The sequence below is a fragment of the Myotis brandtii genome, unplaced genomic scaffold, assembly GCF_000412655.1.
Source record: "Myotis brandtii unplaced genomic scaffold, ASM41265v1 scaffold450, whole genome shotgun sequence".
Taxonomy (NCBI): Eukaryota; Metazoa; Chordata; class Mammalia; order Chiroptera; family Vespertilionidae; genus Myotis; species Myotis brandtii.
The window spans coordinates 963,851-976,027 of record NW_005367210.1 but is presented as its reverse complement, the minus strand read 5'-3'; the positions used below and the strand labels follow the sequence as shown (position 1 = coordinate 976,027).

At 62.3% G+C, this 12,177-nt stretch overlaps 1 protein-coding gene across 2 annotated transcripts in view; it reads right to left on the bottom strand.

The window, feature by feature from the left end:
• The window catches only part of SNPH (syntaphilin), a 13,653-nt gene extending 2,002 nt beyond the window's left edge, over positions 1-11,651 (bottom strand). Inside the window, exons 1-6 of one of the 2 annotated variants that reach the window (XM_014546570.1) lie at positions 10,968-11,651; positions 10,437-10,907; positions 9,126-9,222; positions 8,386-8,592; positions 4,054-4,203; positions 1-1,213 (exon numbers count right to left, since the gene is read on the bottom strand). In XM_014546570.1, the coding sequence (XP_014402056.1) occupies positions 40-1,213; positions 4,054-4,203; positions 8,386-8,592; positions 9,126-9,222; positions 10,437-10,446 (1,638 nt within the window). In that variant the 5' untranslated portion in view covers positions 10,447-10,907; positions 10,968-11,651 and the 3' untranslated portion in view covers positions 1-39. Of the gene's footprint in view, positions 1,214-4,053; positions 4,204-8,385; positions 8,593-9,125; positions 9,223-10,436; positions 10,908-10,967 lie in introns of those variants that run through there. The other variant, XM_014546568.1, reaches the window with a different exon arrangement.
• Positions 11,652-12,177: the final 526 nt, after the last annotated feature.

Sequence of the window (12,177 nt, the reverse complement as noted above, 5' to 3'; positions counted from 1 at the left end):
CAGTGGTCAGGCCGCCCGAGCCCCTGGCCAGGAAGGGCCTCAGAGCTGGGAGCCGCTGGCGGTGCTGGGGCCCGGCTGGCTCAGCGAGCGGCAGCTGATCCTGCGGATGGAGTGCAAGGCCACCGTGCAGCAGCCCCGCAGCAGGGAGCTGATGTTGTAAATGGGCTGGCCCTGGCGCCGCTGGGAGCGGCAGAGCCAGGCCACTGTGGGGACAGCGGGCACCACCACGGCCAGCAGATCGACAATGTAGTGGCGGCTCCAGTAGCTCTTGGGCTCGGCTGCCTCCTCCTCCTCTTCCACGGGGCATGCCACGCTCACCGACAGGCTGGGGTTGGGGTTGGCACCGGGCCGGTGTGGGGTCGGCCCGCGGGTGATGGGCTCCGGGGCCTCAAGCTCATCACCCACCTCATCACCCACCGTCACCACCACCGCTGAGTTGGGGTCTCTGGGCCCTGGGGGGTGGGGATCCGGCTCCGGGCACCTGCCCCCTGACTCGGGACCCGTCCCGCAGACCTGGGCCTTGGTCACCTTCTCCAGGATGGTGTCTAGGTCAGGCTGGTACTGCAGCGAGTCTGTCTGGATGGCACGCTCCTGCATGCAGCTGGCCTGCACGCCAGCCTCCATGCCGCACAGCAGCTTCTCGTAGGTGTTGCTGGCCGGGCAGCGGGGCCCCAGGCTGAAGGAGCTGTGCAGCGAGGCCTCCTCGGGGCCACAGTCCACCCCCGACGACAGCAGGCTGCTGGCCTCCAGCACATCCGTCCGGCTCATGGTGTCATCATTGGCCGCGAAGCCACTGTCAGCCCCGTCCTCAGCGGAGGAGCCAGGGTGGTCCCCAGGGGGCTGGTCCCCGCAGACGGCCGGGTCGCTCAGCTTGGTGTAGGTGGAGCTGCGGGTGAGGGAGCGGGCGGGGGAGCCGCCTGCTGACTCCCCGGCGCCGTCCTCCTTGGCCGTGCCATTCTGGGCCACCTCCATGCTGTGCAGCAGCGTCTCCAGCTTCTTGTTCTGGATGTTGATGTCCATGAAGTACTTCTGCAGCCCCTTGTCCTTGTCAATCAGGTTGTTCTTGACCGTGTCGATGACCTGCTTGAGCTGCTTGATCTCCTTGCGGGCCTCCTTCAGGGCCAGCTGGGCTTCCACGCGGTGGCACTCCTCCTCGATCCAGTCCTCCTGCATGCGTGACAGCTGTGTCTTCAGGTCGTCGATCTCGGTGTCCCTGTGGCGGACGAGACACATGCTCACTGCTGGCCTGGACTGCCACCAGGGGGACAGGTCCGGAGGGGGCTGTCCCCACGGACAGACGGCCTGTACTGCCGGCTCACAGAGCTAAAACCAGGATCTACTCAATGCTCCTTCCTTCTCCTTACTCCCCAGGGTGAGGGGGGTGGGAGAGGGCCAAGGGGTAAAGACAGGAGAGGCCTCCTCCCGGAGGGAGGGGGGCGGGAGGGAGGGGGGAGAAGAAATGGGGCAAGAGACAGCCCGGCACCCCACCCCCTCCGGGCCGTAATGCAGAGGCCTGTCCACGTTTAAATCCATCACCTGCAGAGCAGAGTAGACGGTAAAGAGTCTCAATTTCAAGGTGCTCCTGCTATAAAAACCCAAGACATCCTTAAAAATCTTAACGTATAACCACAGAAGGAAACCTACAATCTGCTCTATGGGAAGGGATGTGGCCTCCTGTTTGGCGGCTTTACATGACCACCTGCAACATGGGGGCTGGAGGCGGGGGGGAAGCTGGTAATTCTACATCTTCCCTCAAGTGGAGGGAGAAGTGGGCAATCAGAGGGGAACGATGAAACGGGGTGGCACTCTTTCATCCGGGGGGACATTTCTGTTTTATATCTACTATAAAGAGGAAAGCCCCCCACCCAAAAAAGGCAAAAAAGGCAAAAAAGGCACGCAGCTACTCCTGAGGGAAGAGGCAAGTGCCAGGTGAACCCGACAGTCGGCAGACTCTTGTCCAGAAGCTCTCGGGCTGTAAGTCCCTGAGCTGACGATGACTTGGGGGGCGTGGGGGAGGGAGGTGAGTTTGACAAAGATGCCATCAAGTCCGGAGCTAACACCAGGACGGACAGAGCAGTGAGAAAGCAGTGAGCCTGGAACCGGGCTGGGGGTCCCTCCTTCAGCTCACCCCTCAGCGACACGGCCACACGCAGCCGCCGGCCCGGCGTTCGTACAAATACAGCCCACAAGTGGCACAATGTCACTTTGGGATTCTTGATCCCATTCGAATGACAGTCCCAGATCAAGCATCGTTTATTTTCAAAGTGAGATCGGAAATGCAGTTCAGGAAGTGGGCCCAGGAATCGCAGCCGCAGTGTGCCCAGGGGCCTGGGTCACCGGAAGGGGACAGACCGCTGACGGGACACAGCTCGGCGCCGCGGCAGCAACAGGCTCAGAGTGGCAGCAACAGCGATGTTGGGGGTACAGGTATGGGGGTACTCGCCCTTCACCCCTCCCATCTCAGGGTGGGGGGCTCATTCCACGGGGACCCTCCTCACTGACATGGAGCCCAGGGAGGAAGAGTGAGTTTGGAAGAAGGAGCTGGGCATGCTCAGCTCTGCGGGCACCTGCCCCCTCTCCTTGGAGCCAGCAGGGTCCCCGGGGCTGTGGCTTCCCAGTCTTGCCTGGGGCTTTATCTTTGAACTGAGTCCTGAAGGATAAGTTTGCCAAGAAAGTCAGATGGGGAAAGGCCATCCCAGGAAGTGGGGGCACAGCCTCCGAAACCACAGGGTGTAAAGGATTACTGAGAGGGAGGCGACCGCTAGAACGGCAGGCACCAAACTGGATACACAGAGAGTGTGTGGAGTGAAGCCGGTGATGAACGACCACAGGTTCCTGCAAGGGTAGCAGGCGGGGAGCGGCCAGGGGTTAGGTGTAGGCCCTCCACGGCAGGGCACGCGGCCTGCTCGGAGCCGCAGGCCAGCTCTCGAAGCTGTGAGAGGGGCCGCCTCCCTCCTGAGACCTCCGTGCAGACAGCCCAGCAGACCCAGGGCATCGCTGAGGGGAAAGAAAAACAGAAACCCCAGCCCTGCAGACAAGGAGGCCCAGATGCCGCCTGCAGCTGCCACGGTTCGAGGAAGAGGTGGCGTGCGAACTGTGTGCTTCCCGTGACCTGCAGTGCCCGGGACCGACAAGTCTGTAGAGACAGAGACTCGTGGTTCCCAGGGGCTGGGGGGATGCAGAGAAGCGGGCATGACTGCTGCTGGGAGTGGGTTCCTTTCTGGGGTGAAATGTTCTGGAATTAGATACTGTGATGGTTGCAGAGTTCTGTGACTATAACAGAAACAACAGATTGTGTGGTATGTGATTTACAACCAATAGAGCTGTTACATGTGAAAAGAAGATGAAGGAAGACCTGGTCTTTGGGGCTGGCCCCGCCCTCCAGGGCCCCGGAGTGCCCACAGCTCCCAGTCGGCTGCACATCAAAATCAACACAGTTGGAGAAGATGGTGGAGGCGAGGAGATCGGAGGGCGGCCCTGAAGATGAGGCCACCGGCCTGGACAGGGGGAGGCCAAGCATTGGCCCTCAGGTCTGGAGAACGCACTTAGGGGGGCCCGAGGGGGTCCTGGGAGATCCCTGGGCTGGGGAGGAGCTCAAAGATTTCTCCTGACTGAACATCATCTATAAGAGACGAGGAGGAAGGCTCTGGGGCCTGAACTGGTGGGTCAGGAGTCCCCTGGGGACGAGCAGGGCCAACGGGCTGCTCCTCCCTCACAGAGAAGGAAGGCCGGGAAGACAGCCCTGCGCGCCCCTGCCCAGGAGGGAAGGAGCCAGGGAGAAGTGGCCAAAGGGGCTGCCGGCTCAACCCGGGAGAGCCCTGCCCTGGGTGGGAAGCCCGACAAGCCCTCTTGGGAGAAACTGCTCCTGGCCTGGCCCCAAGCAGCTTCCTGAGGTCAAAGACAGCAACTCAGGGGGGACAGGGACCTGCAGGTGCTCTGGAAATGGGCTCCCCAAGCCACCCCCTCCTCCCAGCGAGGCCCAGGGCCCTGGTGCCTCGGAGTGTGGAGCGTGCCCCCCGGGCTGCCAAGGGCTGCCCCTGGCCACCTGCTCACCGGTCCTGGAGCCGGTCCTGCGTGTCCTTCAGCCTGGCCCTCAGGTGCCGGATGCACACCTCCTTCTGCTGCAGCGGGGTCAGGTACTGCTCCGGGGTGGGCGGCTTGATGCCATGGTTGTCGCTGCACAGCATGTACTTCATGGAGCGCCTGCAAGGGGGCGCTCGTCAGCCAGGAGGGACGGAGAGCAGAGCCAGGGGTAGGCCCGTGCCTCCAGGGAGCAAGAGGATGCCAGCCCCACCACCCAGGTCCACGGCCACCAGGGCTCCAGGCCAGGCCTCCCGGACAGGCCCCCGGGGGCCCCAGGACACCCCGCCCTCTTCTGGAAGGTGGGCGTTATCAGAGCTCTTCTGAGTGAAAACCACAGCGTCAGGTGGGGAGCCCCAGCTCCTCTACTTGGGGGTGGGGAGACGTACTGTAGGGCATACTGACACCACCTCCATCAGTCCAGCCCCAGAGAGCTCAGGCGCCCAGTCTCCCAACCCGAGAACGAGGCTGGGGCTGGAGGCTCTCCCTCCTCGAACCCGCACACACACTCACTGGGCGTGCACATCGGAGCACACGGACTCCCAGTCCATTTGCGCCTGCATGTCCACAGACACGAGTACACACCCATGCCCATGCGTCCCCACCCTCTCTCTACGGGCACAGGCACATGTGAGGACACTATGCACGGACTCATACAAGTGCACGCCCCCCTTTTCTCTGGGGCACATGTGAGCACACATGTGGACACGGCTGGCTCTGACCCGATGTACCCGAGGTGGCAGCGGGCTGGCTGTGCACTGCTCTGGAGGCCACATGCTCCCCAGCACGAGGTGGCACAGGCGTGTGTATGGTGAGTGCACCCTGGTCCCACCCGTGTAGAGGAGGGAGGGCCAAGGCTTTCACCCTGAGAAGGAGGGCACCCCAATTCCACCAACAGAGCCTGGCCCGGCCTCCTCGGCTCCCAGCTTCCTGCCTGCTGGTGGTTCTGTTCATGAATCCCTCCTCCCGCCTTGGGTCTTGGCTGAACACCCTGGGCAAGTTTTTCACACAACTTGGCAGGGGACTTGCTGCCCCCAACTCGGGTCCTTTGGGGCAGGGGGCTCCCAGGTCTAGGGAGGGACGATGGCATGTGGGGGCCCGGAAAAGCAGGCCGGGGAGGGCCACTGCTGCAGCGCCAAGTCGCTCCTGTTTTCTGTGACGAGGGGCAGAGGAGGCGTGGGGTGGAGCTCAGGGTGCCTCTCTGGTGGCGCAAGAAATCTCTTTCCAAAAGACAAGCAAGCCAGCAGAGCCCTGCGGCCCCATGCGCTGGCCCTGTGGGCTCCTGGACCCTGCAAGGACTGCTGGACACACACCTCTGTGGCGAGTGAAAGGTCTCCTCCCCGTGCCTGGGGGCGGGGAACCAGGGTGAGTTACGCGAGTAAGTGCTGAGGCTGAGAGAGGAAGCAACTCTTTTAACCTTTCCATTTGCTTTTATGAGTGTTTCCCCAATATAAGATTTAACACTCGCACATTTTAGTCACCAGCTCTATCTTTGTGGGAAAACATTTATACACAGGGAGAGAGTGTACTATAATCCAAGCCTCTCCGCTATTCCCTCGGAGATCCCAGGTATCTGTAAGGGAGGCCACCATGTGGCCCCTGCTCGCCCGCAGCAGGCTCTCTGTGGGCGAGAGGACCCTTCCCCGGCAGAGGTCAGCCTCTGGGCTGGGACCGCCCCGGGGCCTGCAGGTATGACATGCATTACAAACATCTGCCACTGAAAGGAAAAATACTAAAGTTGTCAATTATGAACTTTTAAAAATTTAAGTGGCCCGGCTGGTGTTGCTCAGTGTTGAGCATCACCATGAACTAGGAGGTCACTGTTTGATTCCCAGTCAGGGCACATGCTCGGGATGCAGACTCGATCTACAGTAGGGGGCATGCAGGAGGCATCCAATCAATGATTCTCATCATTGATGTTTCTATCTCTCTCTCTCCCTCTCCCTTCCTCTCTGAAATCAAGCCTATATAATAAAAGAGAAACATGCAGATTAACCATCACTCCGCCACTCCGCTACACCCCCCAGCCAATCAGAGTGACTAAGCAAATTAACCCAACAAAGATGGCGGTTAATTTGCATATGCAGGCACAGAGCGAAGGCTGAAGATGGCTGCCCACCAGCCAATCAGAGCGACTATGCAAAGTAACCCAACAAAGATGGCGGTTAATTTGCAGACGCAGGCACAGAGCGAAGACTGAAGGCGACTGAAGATGGCAGCAGCCACAGAGCTGGAGCAAGCAGGAGTCTTGGGTTGCTCCCGGTGATGGAGGAAGCCATGCTTCCTGCCAGCCCTGGACTTCGCTCCAAGAGGGGCTGGGGGACTGGGTCACCGGGGCGACCCAGGCTCCCAGCCCTGGCGACCCAGGCCCCCAGCCCACCCTGGGCTTCGCTCAAGGAGGGGCTGGATGCCTGGGCTCCACTCAAGGAGCTGGAAAAAAAAAAAAAGGTGGGGCTGGGAGCAACCGGAGCGGAGAAGCCAAGCCTCGCTGCTGTGGCCGGACCAAAGGCCTGGGTCCTGGATGCCAGAGGAAAACTGGTGCTGGCAGCCAGGCGAAGGAAGGCCTATTGCATGAATCTTTGTGCAATGGGCCACTAGTACAAAGATATTTTAAAAAATAGTTATTAACTAATCAGAACTGCATCTAGGCTGGCTGGTGTGGCTCAGAGGTTGAGTGTCAACCTATGAACCAGGAGGTCATGGATCAATTCCTGGTCAGGGCACATGCCCAGGTTGTGGGTTCAATCCCCAGTAGGGGGCGTGCAAGAGGCAGCTGATCAATGATTCTCTCTCATCTATACTAATAAAAGGGTAATATGCTAATTAGATCGGACATCTTCTGGACGTCCTTCCAGACAAAGCCACGGTGGCAGGGGAGAGCAGTTAGGGGCAATCAGGTAGGCAGGGGAGCAGTTAGGGGCGATCAGGCAGGCAGGCGAGTGGTTAGGAGTCAGCAGTCTCAGATTGCAAGAGGGATGTCCGACTGCCGGTTTAGGGATTGGGCCTAAACCGGCAGTTGGATATCCCCCGAGGGGTCCTGGATTGGAGAGGGTGCAGGCTGGGGGGCCCCCCCCCCCCGCATGCACGAACTTTGTGCACCGGGCCTCTAGTCATTGATGTTTCTATCCCTCTCTCCCTCTCCCTTCCTCTCTCTGAAGATGGATGCACACACTTTAAAATGTAAGTGTACGCATCCGTCCTCCTCATGCCCTGTGTTCTGGAGTGTGGTTACAAACGGAATGCTGGGGCATGGGTCCTGCACACGTGTGTCACCCATCACTCATGTGTCATGCTGGACAACACTGAGAACTGTTGCCTCAGCACAACCCGAACATCACTTCACACAGATGACACGCTCTCCACTGGAACGGGCAGACGAGTCCTCCCAGCGGGTGCGCTGGCCACGGGGCTGCAGGCCGTCTTCCGGCCACGACTCTCAAGGAGGACCAAAGCCCCACCGACGGCCGTTACCAGTGTCGGATGGAGACGTGGGGATGGGAAGTGACCGAATCCCCAGCCCACAGTCCTCTGCCTCCCCCAGTATTTCAACGCTGGGGACAGGCTTGTGCCGTCGTCCCAGCTCGAACTCCCTGGTCTTCGAGGACCCACGGCTCCCCTTGCCCTGCCTCCCAGCCCGATCCCGCTTCTCAGGTCTCTGCTCGCCTTTCCTGAGGGCACAACTCAGCCTTTCTCCCCCACTTTCCTTTCCAGACCTGCTCACCTCTGCCACCCTCATGGTGCCCCCCAGGAAAGCAAGTGGCAGAAGCTGCGAGGTGCCCTCCAACGCTGTGCCCGGGAGCACACAGCTCTGCCTGACCTGGGCCCGCACATCACCCAGCTCCACAGGGAGGCGCACACAGGATTCCCGGGGAGGGGTCCCCGTCAGGAAACATGAGCCGGGGGCCGGGGGGTGGGGCTTTGGGCTTTTCCCCTTTTCCTTCCTGGGCATCAGCCCGCTGCCTGGAGGTGTGGGAGCCACATGTGATGAGGACAAGAGCTACACACCGAGGAGGGTGAGCAGGAAGGCAGGAGGCAGCCTCTGACATGCAGAGAGCTGCCGCCTGTGGCGCCTGGTCCTGAAAGCATCCCTTCTCGTGGGCCTAGGACACTGTCTTTGGAGACTCACAGCTGGATGCATCACACCCATTTCACAGACAGAAGAACTGAGGCTCAGAGAGGACGTGACCTGCTTGGGGTCGGACAGCCAGGGAGTGTGGGGGTGGTTAGGACACCCACGCCCCGCCCCCCAGGGTACCCAGGCTCCCAGGCAGCTGGGCCAGGCCAGGCTAGAGGGGAGGTCGTTACCTGGGCGTGGGGCTGCCATCGCTGCCCTTGCAGGAGCCTGAGGTGCTGCTGCCGCTGAGAGAGGAGGTGCCGTAGGCGTCCCGCATGCTCACGGGGGGAGAGGTGCGCCTGGAGGCGGGAAGAAGGGGCAGGTGCTCGTTCTGGCTGGTGGGCAGCTGCGGACACTGGGCGAGCACTGCCAGGCCGCTGCGGCCCAAAGCGCCCCCACTTCGGGGTCACCGTCGGGAGAGAAGCAGAGGAGAATCGGGGATGCACAGACAGGGTGACAGAACAGACAGTGCAAATCAAGATGGAAAACCAGAAGGAGGACGGTCCTCCTGACTCCCCAGGGCAGGAATGGAGGCTGGACAGGGCTGCAGGCCAACGGGGGGTGGGGGGGGAATGTGCCCTTAAAGGGTCCCCCACGCCCAGAGGAGGAGGTCCTGCATGGACCGAGTCCCAGGTGGAGAAGAATGGGGCAGGCGGGGGGAGACAGGAGGGAGCTGCGTGGAGGACGGCGGGACATCCCTCTAACTGTGAAGGTCAAACAGCACTGATGTGGGCGGGAACCCCATGGTTGTGCCTTCAGAGAACTTTACACCCACCGTGCCAGGCGAGCCCTAAACAGTTCCAGGAGGAGTGAGCGTCAGCAGCCCATTTTAGAGATGGGAAAACTAGGGAAATGCCTCACAAGGGGGTGGCAGAGTGGGGACAACCCTCCCATCCTCTGAGGCCAAGGTCTGGGCCAGGGGGAGACTCACCTGCGGGATCCAGCAGAGGCCCGTCTACTGCCCTGCAGGGACATGGCCATGAGGCTGCGGGTCCGGGTGAGGGGTGGGATGGGTGGTGTCCCCGGGGCTGAGGAGAGAGGGCGCATTGGGGGGGCCGCGGCGAGGGCCGGGCCGGGCCAGGTCATCCTCTCGCTGGGGCCGCTGCCCGGCATGGCTTCTCCTTTCGCCCTTCAGCAGGGCACCCAGGACGGAGCGAGGGCCTGGCAGGCCAGGCTCTGGCCACAGCTGGCTCCGGGCCCCCGACTTAAAATGACTGGCAGAGCCTCAGGGCAGCCAGAGATCATCAGTCCAACCCCGTGCTCTCCAGATGGGCGACCGTGCGGCACGGAGCGGAGGCCCGCCCAAGGTCACACAGGCATCGGCAGCGCCTCCCGACCCCTGGCAGCACCGCGTCCTCTATGCTACACGCCAGCCCCCTGGGTCCCTGACACTCAGACCCCGATCCTCCCTCCTCGGCGGGGGCTGCAGGCTGGAGGCTCCCGGAGCAGGACCAGGACCCCCAAATTACGCTGGGCTAGTCTCGACGTCACCGTCCCAGAGTGCCTGCTGGCGTGTGGCTCGGGGCTTCCCGTCTACAGGGGAGACAAGACAGACCAACAGACCAGCACACGTGTAGAAAGACATATGGACACACACGGTCATGAAAAGGCACCATGCCCGACATTCCACGTGAACATGCTCAGGGGACCTGCGCACGGTGCAGGACATGCAGCGGCCCTCCCGCACACGTGCCGTACACACATGCCCGCACCCATGCAGGAGCGCGTGCTGATCCTGCCATGCACAGGAGCTCAGGGCGCAGGCTCAGCGCATGTGAGGGCTGGGCGGTGGGAGCAGAAGCCCCCCTCGGGGTGTCTCAGGGGCTGGGCCCAGTAGAAAGTGACCGTGCCTGCAGAGGCCCATCCTTGGTCCTCTTGACAGTGGGTAGGGGGACGCAGGCCCTCTGGCTCCGGCCTAGGAGTCACTAGGCACCTCTCCTGGGACCCTAGGAGGGGAGGCCTCAGGCCAGGCGGGGTGTGAGCTGCTGTGGGGAGGTGGCTGCCTGGGCACCAGCCCAGGGCTCCTGGCATCCAAGGTGGAGGGCCTGGGCCCTTGCAGCCAACATGCTAGTCCTGTGCCGGCTCCAGAGACCCGTCCCCTTCCTCCACGCTCAGGGCAGTAGCCTGTGTCACAGGAGACTCGCCGAGGACGCTGGACCCCAGACCTGGCCCCATGCCGGGAAACAAGCATTCACCAAGCCCCGCTCCTCGTCTCAGACCCCAGGCCGGGCACGTTACGTACATTCCGCCATCGACGCCTCCCAACAACCCTAAGAGGAAGTGCTGTGGTTAGTCCCTTTACAGATGAGGAGTCCCGAGGGAAGGCACTGGCCCAAGTCACACCCAGTGGTGGCTGGGCCAACACCAGACGCTCAGGGGCTGGACCTCAAACCCTGGAGTCCCCGGGCCAGGGCACCACCCCTTCCCGCGTCAGGGCCCCCGGGGAGCCTGGCCATCCTGGCCGGTGGCGGGGCTGCCTCCTGAGCAGACAAAGGCGCTCCTCAGTGGCCTGTTTCCTGGCTGTGACACAGATGCGGCCCGTCCCCTGGACGGCCAGACACAGCCCGCATTGTCCGCACGAGGTGTCAGGTGCCGGCGCAGGAGCCTCCGACACCAGGCCTGTCACCTGAGCTGCTCGCCCTTGCTTGGTGATGCGGCCCACCCATCACGCCCCGTCACCCAGGCAGGGCCTTCTGGGACCGTCGGGCCGGACCTGGAGGAGGAACCACAGGTGATGCGGCCCACCCATCACGCCCCGTCACCCAGGCCGGACCTGGAGGAGGAACCGCGGGACAGGGGCTGGGGCAACAACGGTGCCCCCACACTTGTCAGGAAGCCTCCAATGGCCGCCTGCCGCCTGCCTCCGGAGCACAGGAGGGCTGGGCTGGGCGCAGCTGGGGGGGCTGGGGCTGATGGTCCTTCTTCGTGGGGGGGCCAAGGCTTCTGGGATCACCTGCCGGGGACTGAACCCCATGCGGCCAGGTGACCATGCAAAGTGCTTTTGTGTGCCCCGCCCATGTCTGCAGATATCAACCTTCCAGGCAAGCAGGGTTTGTGATCACATTTTGGCCAAGGCCACGCGGCCGCAGGTCTGACAGACCCTGGGTGCTGGTCCCCGCCAGCCCACTTCACCGCCATCGACCCACATCCCCGCCTCCCCCTGCTTTTGGGAGGAGGCGAAGCGGAGGCTGTGCCTCCAGGAGGACCTCTCAGCAGAGGCAGGACTCAGATCTGAGCACGCGCTGCGCTCTTCCAGGCCGGCTGGGATGCGGGTTGCTAAGTAGCTTGGGTGGGAAAGGCCAAGTGGAATTCTAGTCCCAGGTCCTGGGAGGCAGGCAGATGCCTGGCCTGCCTGGGAGCTGCGTGTGGCCTCGGTACAATGAGGGCCTTGTCCCAGCTGTCTCTCCCCTACCTTGCTTGGCAACCCCAAGCCTCCCCCTCTTGAGCTCTTTCCTTCCTTTTTACCTGGATAAAGCCCACAGTCTCCTGGGAGGCCAGGGCCAGCCACTCATCCAGGGCGGAGGGGAAGTGGCGTTTCCCCTGCTGGGACGGGACCTTGCAGGCAGGCGTCCTCAGGGGAGGGCAGAAGTCACCCAGGCCCAAGGCAGCCACCTTTCTAGGATCCTGCTCAGAAGTCCCAGTGTGGGGCCTGTGCGCTCTCAGCTCCTCCCTCCCCTCCAGGCCCGAGAGAAGGCAGGTTGCCATGGCATTTGTCACCATGCTGCCTGCTGGCCCAGAGTCCCTGCAGGCCTGTCCCCAGGTGGCCAGAGGCTGCCACTGGAACAGAGGGTGGAAAGGAAACCCTTAGCCATGGGTCACAGTCTCTCATCATGTCAACCCCAAGTAACTCCAGCCCCTTCTCCCTCCTGCCTCCCTCCAGTTCCCCACCTGCCAGACCAGGGCGGCACAGCCGAACCCACCCCTGTGGTCAGTCCCTCACACGCCCAGCATTTCCTGAGTACCCACAGGGCGGACGGGGGAAA